Source organism: Rhineura floridana, chromosome 4, assembly GCF_030035675.1.
Source record: "Rhineura floridana isolate rRhiFlo1 chromosome 4, rRhiFlo1.hap2, whole genome shotgun sequence".
In the NCBI taxonomy this organism is placed as follows: domain Eukaryota; kingdom Metazoa; phylum Chordata; class Lepidosauria; order Squamata; family Rhineuridae; genus Rhineura; species Rhineura floridana.
The window spans coordinates 49,402,638-49,424,420 of NC_084483.1; the positions used below are offsets into that span (position 1 = coordinate 49,402,638).

The following is a 21,783-nucleotide window of genomic DNA, read 5'->3' on the forward strand; positions in this document are numbered from 1 at the left end:
CAATGCAGTACCTCCCACTCCTAACTCAGCCGGTCTCCCCAGAAGGATACCATGGTCGATGGTATTGAAAGCCGCTGAGAGATCAAGAAGAATCAACAGAGTCACACTCCACCATCTCTCTCCCGACAAAGGTCATCATACAGGGCGACCAAGGCTGTTTCTATGTCAAAACCAGGCCTGAAACCTGACTGAAATGGATCCAGATAATCGGTCTCACCCAAGAGTGCCTGGAGCTGGCCCACAACCACTTGTTCATGTCCCATATTCGGAACCTTTCACCCCCCACGCCCAAGACAGAACAAGGTTTGGCATAAGGCCATGGTCAAGTGGTTTCTCTCTGAAAGAAACATATTATGGATGTGTAGCACTCGGGTTTCCTGTGTTTCTGCCTCAGAGGCAGGCATAGTATTAGTATAATGCACGTGACGCTGTGTGTCATTTTTTTCATTTCCCATGGCTTGTTATCTCACCCTCCTCTCTAGTATTTACTATGCAAACAGTATTGTCCACAGAGTGACAGCAGCAGTTGCTGCTGTAGGAATGTGAACTGTGATCCCTCACAAGATTAACTTCTCCCTCATCCTCCGATTCCATGTCAGTTGAAAAGTAAGAAATATGACTATAACAGCAGGCTCCGAGTGTGTTTCATTTCCATTGGGATACCATAATATGCAGGGCTCAATTTCAGCCTAACTAGGCCTCTGGTTGGGGACGTGCTTTTAATGTCTGAGCCATGTGATGTAATGATAAATAAAAGAGCCTTTATGCATGTTCAGAGTGCATTTCCACTAAAAGTAACCAGCTCCAACCAGTCGGAGTGCTTCCAGGTTTATGAAATGGTGTTTTTTAGCCAGATAACATTTCTAGTCATGCTGATCTTTGGCTGGTTTTTTCCTTAGAAACAAATCACTGATTATTTATAATGTTCATGAGGGGGAGAAAATGGTTTCAACACCTCTGATCTGTTCCTGTGAATGAGAATATCCACCCACTCTTAAGGATGGGGAAGAAATCAAACTAACATGTGAACCAAAAACAGCTGTCCTTCAAAAATTTACACTTTCCAAATTTTGCAGTGCAGTTTTTCCCACAAAACTGTATACAAAATGTTCATATTAGGAAAAGATGCACCCAGAAATGCATATATTAGTGAAAATAACATACCAAAAATAAAATGGGTGAACGGACCAATATTGAGTGGTCAATAGCCAGCCCTTCCTCCTCACAAGCTGAGGCCACATCTGCACTATACATTCAAAGCAACATCATGCCACTTTCAACAGTCATGGCTTCTCCCAAAGCATCCTGGGAACTGTAATTTGCTAAAGGTGCTCAGAGTTGTTAGGAGACCCCCTATTTCCCTCACAGAACTACATTATTTGTTTGTATTATTAAAACATACTATTACCATTAAATTTACAAGAATTGATCTTATATTTAATAACAGCTGCCAAGTTGATTTTTGGAGGAAATGGAGGTGGCGGTGGTGTGTGGAATGACAACCGAAGAAAAAACAAAAGAAAAGAAAAGAAAAGAAAGGGGTGGTTAAATAAAACCATGGAGATGTACTGCACATTAATAATTTGGGGCATCAGTTGATGTGGCCTGATGACATGGACAAGGTGCTTGTGACAACGCGGCCAGCAATGTGTCCTCTCAACCCTTGCCCTTCTTGGCTTATTAAAGCTTGCTGAGGGGGGTTGACTGAGTGGATCCAGGGTGTGGTCAATGCATCGTTGTGGGAGGGAGTGGTTCCAGCCACCCTGAAAGAGGTGGTGATCTGATCACTTCTGAAAAAGCCCACCCTGAACCCACTGGTTTGTGACAACTACCGCCCAGTCGCAAACACCCCCTTTTTAGGGAAGGTAATTGAGAGCATTGTGACACAGCAATGGAAAGTACTCTTGGATGAAACATTATCTTGACCCATTCTAGTCTGGGTTCAGGCCTGGTTATGGGACTGAATCGGCCTTGGTCGCCCTGATGGATGACCTTTATCGGGAGAAGGACAGGAGGAGTGTGACCTTGTTATTGATCTCTTGTTACTTGATCTCTCAGCGGCTTTTGATGTCATTCACCATGGGCCAACTTGGTGAGATGGATATTGGAGGTACTGTTTTTCAGTTGTTCCTATCCTATCTCCAGGGTTGTTTTCAGAGAATAGCATTGGGTGAGTGTCTTTTGGCCCCGTGGCAGTTGTGCTGTAGGGTGCCGCAGGGTACAATCTTGTCCCCAATGGTGTTCAACATCTATATGAAGCCCTTAGGAGCAGTCATCAGGAGATTTGGGGCAAGGTGTCAACAGTACGCTGAACAATACCCAGCTCTATTTCTCTGTAACATCTGAATCAGGAGAGACCATGCAAGCCCTGGACCGCTGCCTGGACTCAGTGGTGGGCTGGATGAGGGCCAATAAACTGAGTCTGAATCCTAGCAATACGGAGGTGCTATGGGTGGTGGTTCCCAAGTTCAGATAATTGCTCAGTTGCCTGCTTTGGATAGGGTTGTACTCCCTCTGAAAGAGCAGATCCATAGTCTGGGGGTGCTCCTGGATCCATCTTTGTCGCTAGAGGCACAGGTGACCTCAGTGGCTAGGAGTGCCTTTTACCAGCTTTGGCTGGTAAGACAGCTGTGGCCATTTCTGGACCAGGATAGCCTGACCACTGTTATCCACACACCGGTAATCTCCAGGCTGGATTACTGTAATGCGCTCTATGTGGAGCTGCCTTTGAGGTTGGTCCAAAAGCTGCCGCTGGTGCAAACTGTGGCAGCAAAGCTGCTCACTGGGGCAGAGTATCACCAACATGTCACCCAGCTGCTGAATGAATTGCACTGGCTACCTATTAGCTACAGGACTAGGTTCATGGTTCTACAAAGCTCTATACAGTTTAGGTATACAACAGAGCTTGGTTACTTTTTTGAGCTACAACTCCCATCAGCCCCAGCCAGCATGGCCACTGGATTGGGCTGATGGGAGTTGTAGTTCAAAAAAGTAACTTTTCCAACCTCTGTTGTATACCTAAGCTCTATATAGCTTGGGACCAGGGTACCTGAAAGACTGTCTTACCCCTTATATACTCAGTCAATCACTGCACTCTGCAGGTGAGGGCCTCCTGCAGATACCATCTTATCAGGAGGTACATTCTGCACAACATAGGAAATGGACCTTGAGTGCAGTGGTACCAACCCTTTGGAATTCCCTCCTCTTAAATATTAGACAGGGGCCATCTCTATTACGTTTTTGACGCCTACTGAAGACCTTCCTCTTTCCACAAGCCTTACGTAGAGACCTTATCCCAGTTTGTGTCTGTGTTGAAAATGCTTTTTAATATGTTTTTAAAGCTTTTTAAAAAGGATTTTAAAGGTGTTTTGTTTTAATTTGTTTTTAAGGATGTTTGTTTTAATTTATTTTAAAGTCTGTTTTTCTGATGTTTTAAAGTGTTTTTAGAGCTTTTGTTTGCCGCTCTGGGCTCCTACTGGGAGGAAGGGCGGGATATAAATCAAATCAAATACTAAATAAAATAATAAACCTCTTCATATGTTACAGAGCAATGTGGGGCAAAGTGTGTTTGTTTTTAAAAAAATGTTTTTATTTTATTTTTGCATTTGCATCTAGTGGGCTAGAATGCACGTTTGGTTTAAATATGGAGCTGTTTGTTTTCACTGTCATGTTAATAGCATTCATAAGTGCACAAAAATAGTCCATCGGAGACTCGCAGGCGCTTTTAGTGTGATGTGTGAAAACACCCTTAGACAAGTTGTTCTTGCTACTGGGCATGCCTCTGCTGCTGGCTTGTAGCTGCTGCCCAAATGCTTATGAATCGCTTCCAAGGCAGCATTGCTTTCATTGGTGTAGCAACCAATGGGTGTGTTGTTGTTGTAAAGCTTAGAATCCCTCTGTCTGAGCCAGGGAATGGGCCCCCTCCCAGCAGAGTTGCTAATATTGGACTCCTGACTTTATCAGCCATGGACTGCTGCCCCGGTTATTCTTCTATAACCAACTGCACATCAGAGCTTGCATCCCATGCTATGCAAAAGAATTTATGCATATCTATAACAATAAATCTTATGCACCAAATAACAACAACAACAATAACAATAATAATAACAATAATAATATTTTTTATTATTTCTCAAATCTCAAATATTTTATTACGGGTCATGCAAATATAAAGGGAGATGCTTTGTAATTAAGCAACATTTGGTATTGTTTTGTAAGGTTTCAGTTCATGTGCTGAAACTTAAAACAGTATCTATCTAATTAAACCTCATTTTTTTATATATAGTACAACTGATGTGGATGGAGTTTTACAGAATAACAGCAAGATGACAAGACCTTGCCTTGAGGCGCTTAAAGTCTAACATTCGATACTAATGTTAGTTCAACAGAGGGAGGGAAGGGATATGAAGATGAGGCGAATGGGGGAACGGAAATTAATAAATTCAGTTTAATGGACTTGTGCTTGGATTGCTTGCATGTTATGGCCCATTAACACTACTGATGCATTCTTTTTCTTGATCAGCTGAAAGCAGAATTAAAATTGTGGCTCCACATTATACTTAAATTAGTACTAGTCTCCTGTTAAATATCCAGCTATATCCAACCCCACATATATCCTAACATATGTTTAGTCAGAAGTAAGTCCTGTTCAAAGGCTTCTTCCTGCAACCAGCTCTTTAATTAGTTGTTTGCTCATTGCCCCTTTCTTTGAAGTGGCTTCTGTCATTTTAACTGGGAGCTTTCTGCTCATTGGTATTGCCATGACATTCCTGAGTTGGCCCATAATCAATTTCTTTTTCCTGCAAGTGTGTGTTTCTTTTTAATTACTGGTTTCCTCTTTACAAGCAGAGCAATTACTCATTATTTTATTTTTAAGATTGTAATTTTGTGATGGGTTCTCTGCTTTTATGTTAAAAGACATCTCTGAAACGTAAATTCGGCTAACTGTGCGTGCTTTCAGAAACATACAGGCAACAGAGAGAATTGTGCAGATATAAGCTTCTGCTTCCACATGTTGCCCTATTTTTTCTCAGTGCCTATATAGTAAGTATCATGGAACAGCAATGAATAACGTGACATTTCAGTTAGCTAATTTCTGTGTGAGTGAATAGCTCATTTGCATATCTAGCATAAAATCAGATATAAACACTTTGAGATTGGAACTTGTTCCTACATTCAGTAGTCTGGGAAGTTTTAATTACTTTGGCTCAGTTCCCCATCACTTTTATATGCACTTCAAAAACCTCTTTTGATAACTCCCTTCTTTGAAGTTGTAATCAACACATTTGCATATATGGATTCACACAACTCACAAAAAGCTGGAAGAGAAAAGTTTCCATATTATTTGATTGTAATAACACCTGAATAAAATGTAAAATTACACATTTTTCTGAGTGTACTTGCTTACTCCACTGTAAGATGTGGAGTGACCTTCATCTACCTCCCCGACTAATTTGGCCACAATCCTGGTTTTCTTTTTTCCTCAAATGGCTCCCCATACAACATTGTAAATTACCTTAAAATATTCCCATATGTGGTGTCAAGCGACATGAGAAAGCTGCTGTTAGGAAAAGAGTCAGAACCATGCAATCCTGTGGATCATGCCCTGTAGAAGCTCATGGTGGGTGAATGTGCATGTGTGAACCATACATGTGCCTAAATGCCCAGATAGCTTCAGCTATGGGGCGGTATATAAATGTAATAAATAAATAAACAACTAAATATGTTTGCTTTTTAGAAGGTGACCTTGGAGTCACAGCCCCAAATTCTTCTATAAATGCACTCACTTTCAAGACATACTTTGGAGGTTGGTTGTTCAAACAAAAGAGCAATTTAACTGAAAAAAAAATACTGCTGGTTCATGAATGGCATTTTCCTTGCATTTCTCTTCATAAAGTTCTTGAGCCAAACCCCCAAACTAGAGTTTGATCTAAAAAAAAAAAGTTTGGGAGGAGAGAAATTTAGGTGTGTGATGTTCCTCTGGATTACAGCCATGCAAGACAGCAACAACAGATTCCAGAGAATGAGAGAGAGAGAGAGAGAGAGCTGCTATGAGGTGGCATTTTGTTGACCAGACTATTATCTCAGGCTTGTATCTCTGAGATCCTTCCTGTTTCTTCGGAGAATCCTTAAGCAGAGTTTATTTCATGATCCCCAGGTAATCAAAATAATGTGATGCTGATAGAGCTGATGCTAATCACCTCCTTTGATGCCAACATGGCATTTATTTATTGTTATCTGAAGCTAGTGCTTCCCTTCCCTTCAGGGTTCTATTTGTGCATTTTCTAAGTCTATAAATGGAAACCCCAGCTAACAAGAAATTATCGCCTGGGCAGCCTGTGTCACAACTTGAGTATGTACAGTGGTGGTGTCTAACATGTAGCCAGCTAAGTTGCTGCTGTGTGGGATCTGAGTCTTTCTCTTCCTCAGAAATGGAGTCAGGAGAACATAAAGCCAAAGTTTCAACAGGAAACCATTTTTGGAATCAGAAGCTAAAGGTAACATGTGGTTTACCTTGAAATAGTTGGGTAACTTGAAGTTATTGAGGGAAAAGAAGAAAAGCAAAGTTGCTATTGCATGGCAAAGACATTCCAGTTACTATTTTGGTACTTCCTCAAGTCCCTGACCTTGAAGATTAGCAGGTTCAATAACAGTGGGTAGAAATTATTTGTGCTGTTGTATTCAGTAGGAATGATGGGATGGTTTTATAGGCATTTCTGTACTTAAGTTGCTTGTTAAAATGCTTATAGGCATTTCTGTTGCTTGTTAAAATGAAAAAAACTATGTATCTTTTCCTGTATCCTGTGAGTGAGTGAGTTTGTATGTGTGTGTGTATGAATGAGTCTGTTTTAGTAAATCTTACAACAAGCCTAATGCACTACATGTCTGATTCTGAATAATGGAGAGAGCAATATGAAAACCTTGATTTTGCTTTTGTTTACACTATTTGTTGAATACAACTCCAGAGGGATAAACGGAATTTACTTATACCAGAAGTTGTTTTCCCAGTGAAGATGTGATGTTATTCTTGACCCTAAAGATAAGCTGATAAGCTGTATTTAAAAAAAGAAAGAAAAGAAAAAAGTTGGTAGCCACTTCCACTGAATGAAGAATTAGAAATAGTATCGCATTCTTGAGAAGAAAGGCAATAGAATTGCGGTACCAGTCTCTCCCCCGCCCCGCTACTTCACCGAGAATTTGTTAGCTTTTATTTTTAACACCCCCACTACACAGAAGCAAATAAAATCATTTATAGACTGCAATGCAAACACTTTACTAAAGAAATCCACTCAAGGGATCTTTGTCTGACACCTGTTAGTCACAACCATTGGCCAAGAGATTACTTTCTCCATTCTCATTCTATGCTACGTTACCTAAGTTCTGACACAGAGACCTGTTCATCTAGTGACCTAGGAACAAGGCTGCTGCTATCCAAAGGCCAGGTCTAGAATCACTCTTTAGAATTAGTGTTTACCGGATATAGGTACGTGTGTCAGTATCTGTAATAGTAGGTACTTCCAGTTCTTTCCATTTTAGAGTAATCAGAAATTTTGCCACTGATTCCAAATGAAGCTATCACTGATGCCAAATGAAATTATTATCAACTATCTTTTTACTTCCTACTTTTAACCTTTTTACTATTACTATTGAACTGAAGCTGCTGTAACATGCAGTTTCCCCATGTGTCAAAGAGGTGGTCAGCTCTCCAAAACAAGAGATATTGGTCATTTTATATCAGTTGCGGTTACCGTCAGGCATCCTTTAAATAAGCAATAATATAGTGGTGATTTGTTGCCAAAGGACATCTTTGTTTAGGGGGCCAAAATGAACCTCTGTAGTAAAGTGTTAAATGTCCTGCAGTCATATTACTAATGGTAAGCCCAGAGTACAGGGCTTGTGCATATTGTTTAGGATACATATCATGGTAACTAGTCATGGTGACTACCCTGACAACTCCTCTCAGGAGGCATCTCTGATTTGTGAAGCCCCACCTTTTCCATATCCTCTGAATATATATTCATAATTATAATCTAAGTGATCTTTCTTCTGCCTCTATTTGTGTATTTTTTCATCTTTGAGTGTCTTGAAACATTCTTCCCAGTAAGAAGAATTCACAATCTTACTGCAAATGTTCAACCACCTCCATTGTGACGTCTGGTTAAAAATACTTTAAACGCTCTTTTTAAATACAGGGGAGGTTTGCATCATCAACAATTAGAAAAGGCAAAGTCTTCTCAGATATATGTCCCTGTAACCGAGCAAAGTGAAAACACACCCTGGAAATGGCTGGATTTATGTTTGAATGGAGATAGTAGTATTTATTTCTTTAAAAAAAATGCAGAGGGGTAGCTGTGTTTGTTTATTGCAGATGATTTCTTGCAAAATAGTTCCCTGCCCCACTACAGTCATTAATACAATCTTCTCATCAATTGGCATAAATCTATTTAAACAGGCTCGTGTGGTTGTTTAATATATATTTAAGCTCTAATTATCAGTGACTGTAACTTTTGCATCTCATGGGCATCCAACTTCCACTTCACAAATTTTTCCTTTGTATACCTGCCAACAAAAAATTCACTCTATGCATTTGATGAGGAGTCCACAAAAGCTTGTGCCAAAATAGATGTGTTAGGGTTGTATCTAATGTAGCGTTATGTGAACTTTCCTATCAGCACAAGGATTTCTATTTGCACAACTCCCCCTCTCCCACACACACACCCTAAATCTGTTCTAGGGAGTTCCCCCAACCATCTGGAGCAGGTTTGGGGAGAGTGTGGGGTACGTGTGGGGAAGGAGAAGGGGGGAAAGTCACATAATGCAAATGGAAATCCTTGTGCTGATGGGATGCGTTAGTTGAATGTCACCCCTAGCCTTTAAGGTGCCTATGATATAATTCCCTCTAACCACAGTAGGGCATATTTCTGTGTAAACCTGCAAAAGATTGCACTGTGTGAAAGGATCAGGGACTGACTGTACATTTGAGGCCTCCCCATTTTCTTCATCAGTGTTCATGCGACCCCATCCAGCGTAATTGTGAAGCCTGTGGCAATTCTCCCTTTGCTCCCTCTAAAATGGGGAAAGGGTGCTTATTTGGTATGTGAATGAAGACACCAAGTGGTAATGTAATTAGGAAATTTCCCCATTTGCTTGTAATGAGTAGAAATGGCTGACAAGTGACTGGGCACAATTCCACGGCAGCTCTGCGTACGAGTTCTCTAAGAAGGAAAACATACTACAAAGCTATGGTGCTCTGGCCTGTTTTCCCCAAGGCACTGGTTGTTGCCTCCCCCACCCTGCAAGCCTCTCATGCTTTCTCTTCCCAGGAGGGAGAGGGAGAGGCTGGCAGAGTGCCCAGCCTGGTACACGGCTGTGTTTTTTCTTCCAAAAAAGAGCTCCTCACCTTCTGATCTGCCCTTTGCTTTTAAAGTACTCTATGTGACTGCTGCAGCTGCTGTGCCAGTGCTTCAGCTTGGCCTACCTGGATATTTTGCCAATTCCCTGGCCGAGCAAGAGATGAGAGATGATTGATGTGAAGGGTAAGATCAAAGGGGGAACAGACTTGCAAGTCCCGCATCTTTAGTGTGACATTTGTTACATACAGTACATGCAGTAAACATATTTTCCGACTTCTCTTTGCACTGAATTTCTCGTACCTAAATATGTCCGGCTCTCTTGCCAATGTAATATCCACAGGGAGAAATTGAAATAGATTCCTCTTGGAGATAAGATTACTGTCTGGAACCTTGGTCTAAAATGTTAACGACGGCATGGGTTGTTGGCCGTCACCACATGTGGGGAGCATCATGTTTTGAGATGTTGAGCTGGTGTGGGAGTTGATACATGTAACTCATTCTATTTTTATTGTATGTTTTTCCTTACAATAATATTTATAAGCCACCAACTGGTTAAAAACAAATCATGATGGTGTACATTAAAATCATCAAAACATCATAAAATTGTAAGATTATAGAGTACAGTATGATCTACCACTGAATCAAATTAATTCTTTAAAAACTCTTGGTGAAATACAAATGTGTTTAGGGGGCAGCAAAACATCAGGATTGTAGGTGCCTGTCTGATTTCAATGGGAACAGTATTCCAAATTACTGGTGCCACTACACTAAAAGCCTTTGTTCACATAGACACTAAACAAAGGTGAGGTAACTTGGGGGGCAGTCAGGAGGGCCTCTCGAGGCGATCGAGGTGACCTGATGTAGTTCATTTTAGTGTAATCAATGTATCCTAGTTACATTTGATGGTGCAGCAAATCTGAGCATTAGTACTATTTCTGTTATATGTCTGAAGCTTTGTACAATGACAGACATCCAGGTTAGGCTATAAGAGTTAATAATTTGTGACACATGAATGGCTTTGCTCATCACAGGAGATTAACAGAGCAACTCATCTTGCTGGAGGCTGGTGGGAGTGAAACAGGCGGGAGGATACGCCGCATCCAGCTGCCACTCAGAGGCCTCTTGGGGGGGGGATGCTGGCGGCACTGGCACTGGCAAGCATAGCAGAAGGAAACAAAATACATGTTTCCTTCCACCACCCCTTTTCCTGGCATACCAGCTGCCAGGATGGAGGGCCATGGGAGGGAGTTGAATGGGATCTGGATATAGCATAAGTCCCCCCTGGCCCCTCCTCTGGCATGCCCTCAGAACACCCCTTTTTCAGGCCTTCTGCTGGCTTCTGCCATTTCCTCTTACACTGGGCTGGGCTTCTTCAGAGGACCTCCAGGTGAGCTGGGTGGGTCCCAGTTCAGCCATGGCTGGGCTGGGATGAGGGACTTATGCTGACGTAGCCTGGCTGAGCTGGGACCCAGCCGGCTCAGCCGGAGGTCCGTCATAATCAACACCCCTCAGAGCTTGGAAAAGTTACTTTTTTGAACTACAACTCCCATCAGCCCCGGCCAGCATGGCCCCTGGATTGGGCTGATGGGAGTTGTAGTTTAAAAAAGTAACTTTTCCAAGCTCTGCCCTCCGCCCAGCTTAAACAGCAGTTGGATTGCTCCCTAAGTGAGTAACTACTACCAAGTGTACAGTATATAGCCTACTTTTGGATTGCTATTAACTAACAGCCTGAGATCCAAAGCATACTAAAATCAGTATCTAGCAGTAGTTTGAATTTGGAGTGCTTCATGAACTACATTACCTTCTGTAGAGCAGCATTACACCTCCTCTTATCCCTGGTCATTGGCCATGCTTGCTGGGGCTAATGGGAGTTGTTCAGCAACATCAAAAGGGTCAAAGCTTCCCCACACCTGCTTTAAACAGTCGTCTGAACAAGAGACCCACACCGAAGCTCCAGAAGACTGCACACATGCTCCTTCATGTGCAATGCTTACCTTACAAGTGTATGGTAATCTGTAAGTCATTTAGTTGGGTGTTCTTCATTAACTCATGACTGCATGGGGCCTGTTGGCCAGAGAACAGCAGCTATAACAGATGTGACTGTAAAAATCTGTTTTCACATACTGATTGCATTTGCTGGACTGGAACCATTCAAGTCCATACCATGACTTTTGATCTGAGCTATTATTTGAATCCAGATCCAAGTCCAGCAGCATTAAACTGGCAGTGTACACACTTGCCTGGTTGTAGCATAAACATGTAGTTCTTCTTAGTATGGAATCATTCATGCTCATTCTCAACATTCTGCTTTCAACTGAAGAACATAAGAAGAGTCAGTGGCCCATCTAGCCCAGCATCCTGTTCTCCCAGTGGCCAACCAGATGCCCACGGGAAGCCCACAAGCAGGATCATTAGTGCAAGAGCACTCTCCCCTCCTGCAGTTTCCAGCAATTGGAATTCAGAAGCATAATGCCTCCAACCATGGAGGCAGAGCATAGCCATCAAGGCCAGTAGCCACTGAGAGCCTAATCCTCCATGAATTTGTCTAATCCTCTTTTAAAGTCATCCAAGTTGGTGACCATTACTGTCTTTTGTGGGAGCAAATTCCATAGTTTAACTGTGTATTGTGTAAAGAAGTACTTGCTCTCGTCTGTCCTGAATCTTCCAACATCCAGCTTCTTAACCTATCCATGAATTCTAGTGTTATGAGGGAGAAAAACTTTCGTCTGACAACTTTCTCTATGTCACACATAATTATATTCACTTCTGTCATGTCACCTCTCACTCACCTTTTCTCTAAACTGAAAAGCCACACGTGCTGTAATCTTTTCTCAGAAGGGAATCACTCCATCCCCTTGATCATTTTGCTTGCCCTTTTTTGAACCTTTTCCAATGCTACAATGTCCTTTTTGAGGTGAAGCAACCATAACTGTACACAGTATTCCAAATATGGCTGCATCATAGATTTGCATAATGGCAGTTTTATTTTTGGTGCCCTTCCTAGCCATCCTAATCATCCCTAGCATGGAATTTGCCTTGTTCACAGCTGCCACACACTGGGTCGACATCTTCATCAAGCTATCTACTCTGATCCCAAGGTCTTGTTCCTGGTCAGTCACTGCCAGTTTAGACCCAATGACTGTGTATGTGAAATTAAGACTTTTTACTCCATTATGCATAACTTTGCACTTGTTTACACGGAATTTCATTTGCTATTTTACTGCCCATTCATTCAGTTTGGAGGGGTCTTTTTGGACCTCTATGCAATCCCTTTTTGTTTTAACAACCCTGAACAATTTAGCATCATCAGCAATCTTGGCCATCTCACTGCTCACTCCTAACTCTAGATCATTCATGAACAAGATAAACATCTAATTGATTGTAGACCCTGCTATTCAGACAGGTAGGTGTGGTTACTTGATATGTGTTTGAAACCCCTCTCCTTGATTAGATTGAAAATATTTCCTTTGCCATCTTGGTATACGCCCATCCACAGTGTTATTGGGCAGATGTGGATACTCCTCCCATTGCTGGGACTGGCAATATCGGTTTGCAAATGGACACACTGAATCAATCTGCAATGTGCTTTACTTTTAAAGGTGTTTTGTTTTAATATGTTTTTAAAGATGTGTTTTAATATATTTTAATGTCTTATTATTGTTATTGTTGTTATGATTATCAGGATGAAACCAGTTTAGCAAAAAATGATTTTCAGGAGCAAAACATATACAGTAGGGTTAGACTGTGTGTGGACTAGGCAGAAAAAATAAGATTTCAGTCTCCACTGATTCTAGAGCAAGATGGTGTGAATATGCTACTACTGACTCTCAATAGGGTGGCCACTTACATATTGCCCCTCAAAGATGAAATGCATCACCAAAAATGAGGACACTGACTTACATAAAATTTGTATATAATGTATGTGCAAAACTAGTAATAATTACTATAGTTTAAATAGTAAGACAGTACTTTTCACCATGCTGAAAGGTGACCTGTATACATTAGTATGGCTGTGTTCTACCTCTACTCTTGGAAGCAGTTTGCCTTTGAATACCAGCTGCTGGGAATCACAAACGGAGAGAGACATACTGCACTCTCGGGTCCTCCATGTGAGCTTCCCATCGGCATTCCTTTGTTTCATTAAATTTATTAAATTCATATCCCACCCTTTCTCACAGAAGGAGTCCAGGCAGCAAACAAAAACACTAAACATCTCGAAGACGACAAAAGACACTCTAAGACAAAAGACTGGGATAAGGCCTCTACTTAAAAGGCTTGTTGGAAGAGGAAGGCACCTGGTTGGCCACTGTGAGAACAGGAAGCTGGGCTAGATGGGCCTTCAGCCTGATCCAGCAGGCCTCTTCTCATGTTCTTACATTCATTCTGCTGTCCTGGTGCTGCTAACCTGGACTGAACAGCCCTTCAAGCAGAGGGTGCCTTCAAATAGAGAACTGTCCTCTGTAAAGTAGGACAAATGATCATCCTGCACACAGCTGACTTGAGACAATGGTGTAGCATTACAAGTGGCACATAGTTGCCATTTCTTCAGGCTGAGTTGCATCCAGAAACCTGAGAGACATCTCTCCTTTCTACATAGAAGTGATAACACATGAGTTTTAAAAAGCCAAGTGCCAAGCTTACCCCAGAAAAGTATTGGGTACCTTGTGCTCCTCATCATTCTGTACTGCTTACTCTTACTCTCCTCCGCTAATGCCAAGTACCACTGTGCTCTATTAATATCCTTTTAGAAAAACATGGCCTTTATTTAATGGGCACAAATACCTCTAGACATGCTAATAAGCTTACTGGGAAGGACATCTAGAAAACCAACTCATCCTCTGTTTCAGCAAGGAACAAACAAAACATACCCAATAATGTAGAGCCTGGGTTTTGAAATGTGATGTTGAATTTCTGAGTTCAAAGCTAGTTTGGCAGAAAGCATTTGTGCTCAAATGCAAATGCCCATTTGAAGGTGAATAGTCCCTTGTGACGCCCTTCCCTGGCTCTCCCTGTCAGGTTCCTACCTGCTCGTGGTTACTGCCTGTCTCTAGGCACCACCAGGGACTCCACCAGTCCAGACTGTCCTTTTATATGGTTTCTCTCCCCGCTCTAGCACAGATCTCAACAGATCCCCCTGCTAGGCAGCACCACCAGTCACGTCCTATAACCAGTAGTCCCAGAGACTCTGCCTAAGTCTCTCTCTCTGGTTACCTCTGTGACTGAGTGCTAAAGCTGTCCCAATCCCTTTGATTTACTCAGACTGCTTGTGGTGTTATTCTCTTCACCGCTGCCACCATTTGTTTCCCTTCAGCCTTGGTATTTACCTTACCCTCCCTTCTGGTCTGTGAAACCCCAGCCAAGGATCAGGCCTTTGGTAAACCAAATATATTTATTAAATAACAAAGATAACAAGATTTCTTTAAAAGGCACTTAAGCATATGGTTACATCTATTCCTGAGGTACTGGTCTTAGCATTAATCCGAACTCCACCCTCTCCTCACATCCACCAACTCTCCACACAATCTCCTCTCAAAACCCACCAAAACAACCCTCTCAAGTCCACCAACGTCCACCCAGATTTACCTGTCATTCTTCCTTTTTATACTGTCAGCCATTTTAAACATTCAGCCAATCATCCAGCATTCTACTGCCCATTCACTCCCCCTCCCTCTTTCATTCTACTTACCATGTATCTTCTAAACAAACAGCACTTACCCTATTTACACTAATACAGGATCATCACATTCCCCCCCCCCTTAAAACAACGGCAGAGTATTATTCCTGTTCCAGGATTTATACGTCGCGTTAACAATATAAACAAGTCTCTATGGGGAAAATGTCTTTGTTTGTTCCTCTGTCTGGTCACGTCACTGCAGTCCCAGCCACTTGCCTGGAAAGTCCATCGGCCAGTACATTGTCTTTGCCTTTTATGAACTGGAAGTCCACTTGATAGTCCTGTAGGGCCCAGGATGACCTCTGCAGCATAGTATTATGGTTTTTCATAGTCTGCAACCATAACAAGGCCCGATGATCCGTTGTTACCGTGAATCTTCGTCCCCACACGTATGGGCGCAACTTGTTCAGTCCCCACACGACCGCTAGGCACTCCTTTTGGACCGACGAATAGTTTTTCTCCCTCGGCGTTAGCTTGCGACTCAGATACGCCACTGGATGTCTGGTGCCTTCTCTCTCCTGCAGCAAGACGACTCCCAGCGCGAGGTCTGACGCATCTGTAGCCACGATGAATGGTTGCTCATAGTCTGGTGCTATTAATATGGGTCCTTGGCACAAGGCTTGCTTCAGCAGATCAAAAGCCTTCTGACATTCATCCGTCCATACCACACGCTCAGAACACTTTTTCTTTGTTAATTCATGCAAGAGGGTAGGCCACGATTGCACTGCCTCTACCTTGCTCCATAAGGGGGTGACTTTCCCACTCCCCACCCCATGTCCTACACAGATTACTTCACTCACAACTTTCCCATTCACACAGCACGGTACAGATCTGATTGGGGCATGATCTCCAGTATTAATGGAATGTTTGGCTATACTGGTTCGGCCAGGTTTATTACTAAAGAGATTCCCATAGTTTTTCAAAACTCTCAGAATCTCTTCTTTTACTTCCTCCTTCACCTCCTCTGACCATTCCACTTGATCTACCCCTCCTTTGTCTTTGCTTTCCTGTACCAAATCCGGAAGTTCAGGCCCACTTCCCTCAGGGAATAAGGTAACTTGCAACACCTGTGCATCCCTGGTATGGTAAGGCTTTAACATATTTACATGAACCACTTTGCTTTTGTTTAATTGGTCTGTGGTGATTACATACGTCACTGTGTCAAGCCTTTCTCTGATGGTATATGGTCCTTCCCAGTTAGCCTGTAATTTGTCATGTTTCCTGGGTATGAACGCCATAACCATATCTCCCACATCATACACACGTTCCCTGGCTGTTCTGTCATACCAGTAACTTTGCTTCTGCTGTGCTTGACTCAAATTCTTTTTCACCACCTCCATCATTGATGTTAATTTATTGCAGAATTCCAATACAAAATCTACTACAGAAGTTTTGTACTCTCCCAGGGTTCCTTCCCATGAATTTTTTAATAGTTCCAAAGGTCCCCTCACTTTTCTAGTGAACATGAGTTCAAAGGGTGAGAAGCCTGTTGACTCTTGAGGGACTTCTCTGTATGCAAATAAGAAGCATCCCAAACGTTCATCCCAGTCTTGTGGGTGATCTTGTACATAGCTTCTTATCATGCCCTTCAAAACGCCATTGAATCTCTCTGTTAACCCATTAGTGGCGGGATGGTAAGTAGTGGTCTTTAGATGTTTTAGACCACAACATTTCCACATACATTGCATCACTTCTCCCATGAATACACTGCCTTGATCCGTCAGCACTTCATGAGGGAAACCCAGCCTCATAAAGATTTTTAATAAAGCCTCTGCCACCACAGGGGCTTCTACAGATCTTAGTGCTTCTGCGTCTGGGTACCTGGTGGCAAAATCCACCACCACCACTAGATATTTCTTGCCATGCCTTGTGGGTTTGGAAAAAGGGCCCACCAAATCTATTCCCACTCTATAAAAGGGTTGTCCAATTATAGGAAGGGGCTTTAAGGGTGCCTTAGTCTTTACTCCACTTTTTCCCACCTTTTGGCAGATACCACAAGATAGACAATGTTGTTTTACATCTTTGGAGATGTTTGGCCAATAATAGTGTGCAGCCAATCTCCTCTTGGTCTTTTTTATTCCCAGATGTCCCGCACATGGGACATCGTGGGCTACTTCTAGCAATCTGGTTCTGTATTTGCTAGGCACTATCAATTGCTTCACTGGTTCACATTCATCCTTTCTCTCAGCAGGCATCCACAGTCTATATAAAATCCCATTCTCACACACAACTTGATTCCTCAGTTTGTCAGTGAAAGGAATCTGTTGGGTCAGGGCTTGCTCCTTTATTTGATTCAAACTGGTATCCTTATTCAGTCGTTCTCTGAAATGCTCTGTCTCTTCCCCAGAGACCAGCTGATACAGTTTGTCTCCTTCAGCAGGCTTGCTAGTGCTTGTCATGGCGACCTGAGGCTCGGAAACAGATTCCACCCTGTTTCCTTCAACCCCCCTTAACATGGCTTCTTTTTTTCTGCCAAGTTGCTGTCTGGTCACCACATATATTTTCCCTTGGGCTCCCATAACATCTCTTCCCAATATCACTGGTTCTTGTTGTTGGGCATTAATGCCTACTTTATATCTGCCCTCTTGGCCTCTCCACGCCATTTTCACCAGGGCCACAGGCAAGCTTTCTGGTTGACCCCTCACTCCTTGGATATTCACAGTTTCCTGAGGTAATATTTCCTCAGATTTTATTAAATCTGGCCTCAGTAACGTCTGAGCGGCACCAGTATCAAGCAATGCCCAATAATTTGCCCCTTGTACACTCACTTCCTCTCTCAGACTTGAATCAAGGTCTGTTACTTCTGTCCAGTTTATCTGGCAAAACTGAACCTTTTTCACTGTTTCTAAAGCCTTGGACTCTGTTTTCACTGCCCTTGTCTGAGCAGGATTACTAATGGGGTTGGCAACCTCACATTGAAAACGTAGGTGCCCCGGTCTACCACATTTGTAGCATAATTTCTCCTCACTTTTAGGGTACACAGATCCACTCTGGGGTGTCCTGTGCCCTTCAGATTTTAATGGAGGACTCACTCGCTGTGGTACCACATCCCTTCTGCCAGCACTATATGGTCTGGGTTTAAACTCTCTTGATGTTTTCCCCACCCAGCCAGTTCTATTGGAGGCGAAGTGATCCGCCATCTCTGCGGCCTCCTGCACAGATGTAGGGGAACGGTCTTTGACCAGGAGCCTTATTTCTGGTGGTAACTGATGGTATAATTGATCCAGTATCATGAGGCTTTTCACCTCTTCCACTGACTGAGCTTTGGCACTACTCATCCACTTTCCAAATATATCCATCAATTTTGCTCCCAGTTCCACAAAAGACCTCCCTGCTTGGATCTGACAGTTTCTGAAAAGCTTTCTAAAGTAGTCAGGTCCCAGTCTGAACCTTTTGTATACTGCCTCTTTAAACTCAGCATAGGTGACGGGCTTGTCTGAGGGGAAATATTGGTATACCTCAGCCAATTCCCCTTTGATCAGGTTTGATAAATACTGCATGTATTTATCTTCAGGTAGCCCCCACAACTGAGCTGCCTTTTCAAAGGTTGTGAGATAAATTTGAGGATCTTGACCAGGCTCATAGACAGCAAAGTCCTTTGGAGTAATTTTTATTTTTGCTCCATCTCTGTCTTTCCTTGTTTCATCAGAATGAAACTTCTCTCTTTCAAATTTTAACTTTTCTGCCTGTAATTCCGCATCCACTCTCATTCTCTCAAATTCCAACTCCCTCTGTTTTTCCTTCTCTGCACCTTCCATCCTCAATCTCTCAGCTTCCAACTCCCTCTGCTTGTCTTTCCCATCAGCTTCCATCCTCAATCTCTCAGCTTCCAACTCCCTCTGCTTATCTTTTTCTTCTGTTTCAAAGACCCTCTGCTTGTCTTTTTCCTCAGTCTCCCTCCTCAACTTCTCTCTCAAGTACTCTATATAAGCGGGATTGCTTAAATATCCTTCTGGGGTCTCTTCCCTGACAGGTTGTTTTTGCTGGGCAGTTGCAAATCCTATAAGTGCTACCCTCAATTCATCTACCCCTTTACCCTCGTGAGGTACATTGAATGTTATGCACTTCTCCACCAGCTCCTCTCTTTTCATTTTTATGTATTGAGCCATGGTGTTTGAGTTCACTCACTCTTTGCCACACACTCTTTGCCAGTCACTCTCACAAGTAATCTTGGTTTGTTATTTCTGTTTGCCACACCACTGGTAGTGATTCTCTAGTATTTGTACCACCGCTACAGCCAACACCTGTGACATAGTCTCCTTTGTCACCACATGTCTTTGGGACTCTCTTTGGTTCGTATCCCACCGCTACTGCCACCACATGTGACGCCCTTCCCTGGCTCTCCCTGTCAGGTTCCTACCTGCTCATGGTTACTGCCTGTCTCTAGGCACCACCAGGGACTCCACCAGTCCAGACTGTCCTTTTATATGGTTTCTCTCCCCGCTCTAGCACAGATCTCAACAGATCCCCCTGCTAGGCAGCACCACCAGTCACGTCCTATAACCAGTAGTCCCAGAGACTCTGCCTAAGTCTCTCTCTCTGGTTACCTCTGTGACTGAGTGCTAAAGCTGTCCCAATCCCTTTGATTTACTCAGACTGCTTGTGGTGTTATTCTCTTCATCGCTGCCACCATTTGTTTCCCTTCAGCCTTGGTATTTACCTTACCCTCCCTTCTGGTCTGTGAAACCCCAGCCAAGGATCAGGCCTTTGGTAAACCAAATATATTTATTAAATAACAAAGATAACAAGATTTCTTTAAAAGGCACTTAAGCATATGGTTACATCTATTCCTGAGGTACTGGTCTTAGCATTAATCCGAACTCCACCCTCTCCTCACATCCACCAACTCTCCACACAATCTCCTCTCAAAACCCACCAAAACAACCCTCTCAAGTCCACCAACGTCCACCCAGATTTACCTGTCATTCTTCCTTTTTATACTGTCAGCCATTTTAAACATTCAGCCAATCATCCAGCATTCTACTGCCCATTCACTCCCCCTCCCTCTTTCATTCTACTTACCATGTATCTTCTAAACAAACAGCACTTACCCTATTTACACTAATACAGGATCATCACATCCCTCCCTTTCTTGTGCCAGATTTTGTATTTAAATGTTGATAAGCCAATCTGATTCCAAATATCCCATTTTGAAATCAGGTTGCAAGGTGGAGTGTGAATTGGGATGGGAGAAAAATTGGTTGGCATTTAAAGGCAAATTTACCACATTGGCATTTTCCAAAACAATATGCAAGCTGAAACCCAGCCATCCTTCAAAATTCAACTTATCTAAATTTTGTAGTGTAGTTTTCCAGCCAAATAATGTGTACAAACACTAGGGCAGCCTTTCCTAACCAGTGTGCCTCCAGGTGCTGTTGGACCACAACTCCCATCAGCCTCAGCCAGCATTGCCAATGGTCAGGAAGATGGGAGTTGTGGTCCAACAACATCTGGAGGCACACTGGTTGGGAAAGGCTGCACTAGGGGAAAGTGTGCATATAAATGCATGTACTGGTGAAAATAATATACAAAAATATATCATATTAGGGGAAAGTGCTTTGCAAAAATGTGTACTGCTGTGCACACCCCAATCTCTGAGTGGTGCAAGACTTCCAGGCATTCCAGCACTTACCCAAGGTTCGGTTTCCTTAGAATGAAGGTCAGTGGATACTGTGCCGTCTTTATCATATATGGTTTATTTACACATATATACAACCTGAATGTAAGATGGAGAGGCTTACAGCATGAATACTTCAACAGATCTTGCTTTTCCTTTAGGTTTCTAGGGTACTCTCCAAAGCCATGGCTTGAGGTTCAGCACACAGAGCAGTCAAACTCTCTGTATCTTTTTCAGCTCCCAGCTCCACAACAGATTAACACAAAATCTATCTCCTGGGGAGGGCAACCCTTGTTCCTATGGCAACACATCTTTTGGCCACATCTTTAAACATGTAGATAGGGTACTTGACAGACCCATTCACCTGGCTTGACCAATACAGCAGGTTTCTCTGCTACCTATCTATACAAATTCAAAATTGCAGGTTGGAAGAGGCGCCCAAAATTATAATCCATACCAACCCCCCAATCCTACAGCACTATAGTAGGCATCATTGCATCTAAAAATGTGTATGGTAGGAGAAATTTGCATTAAAGTGCTGATGCATTTTCATCAGGACTTTTTTTTAAATTACATGACGATGTAGGAATGTGGAGAACTGAAAGTAAAACTGGAAAAATGAGGACCTGAGAGAAACCACACTTGACATATTTGCCCATCCGTGATTGTGAATGAACTGTCAAATGTACTTTGCTGTGAATTCTGATCATGTGACTCTTATGCAGTTATATTGTGTAGCAGTTTAGAGTGTAAGCCAGGGTTAGCCCAAGATAGTTGTTGCCTGAGGAGAATGTCAAACTTCATTTCACATCCTGGCCTGGTAGTTGAATCTTATTTCCCCACAGGTGATAGGAATAGCATCTTCCACTGCACTTGAGGTGGTATGGTTTAGGGGGCCAGTTCATGGCTCTGCACTCTTAGAGAGGTGAATGAATGTGGGGTGGGCGGAGGACTGGCCAGAGGGCTGTTGCCACTGCCTCCCAGCATCTGCCACCTGAGGCAGTTGCCTCACTTTGCCAATGGACAGCCTTGGTGTGAGCGATGAGATGCAAAGTCTGTGGTTCAAATCCTTCCTTGGCCATGAACTCACAAGATGAAGTCACCCTCTCATTATTAATACAGGAAGAATAACGTTGACT

The 21,783-nt window shown here is 42.7% G+C and overlaps 1 protein-coding gene across 6 annotated transcripts in view; it reads left to right on the forward strand.

Annotated features, from left to right (window-relative positions):
* The first annotated feature begins 6,325 nt into the window (after positions 1–6,325).
* The window catches only part of MLIP (muscular LMNA interacting protein), an 80,572-nt gene continuing 65,114 nt past the window's right edge, over positions 6,326–21,783 (forward strand). For 4 of the 6 annotated variants that reach the window (XM_061622970.1, XM_061622966.1, XM_061622967.1 and 1 more), the window contains exon 1: positions 6,327–6,497. Coding sequence is in view for 5 of the 6 variants with exons in the window: in XM_061622966.1 (XP_061478950.1) it covers positions 6,432–6,497 (66 nt within the window). In the remaining variant the exon portion in view is untranslated. Of the gene's footprint in view, positions 6,498–21,783 lie in introns of all 6 variants that reach the window. The other 2 variants (XM_061622969.1, XM_061622971.1) reach the window with 2 other exon arrangements.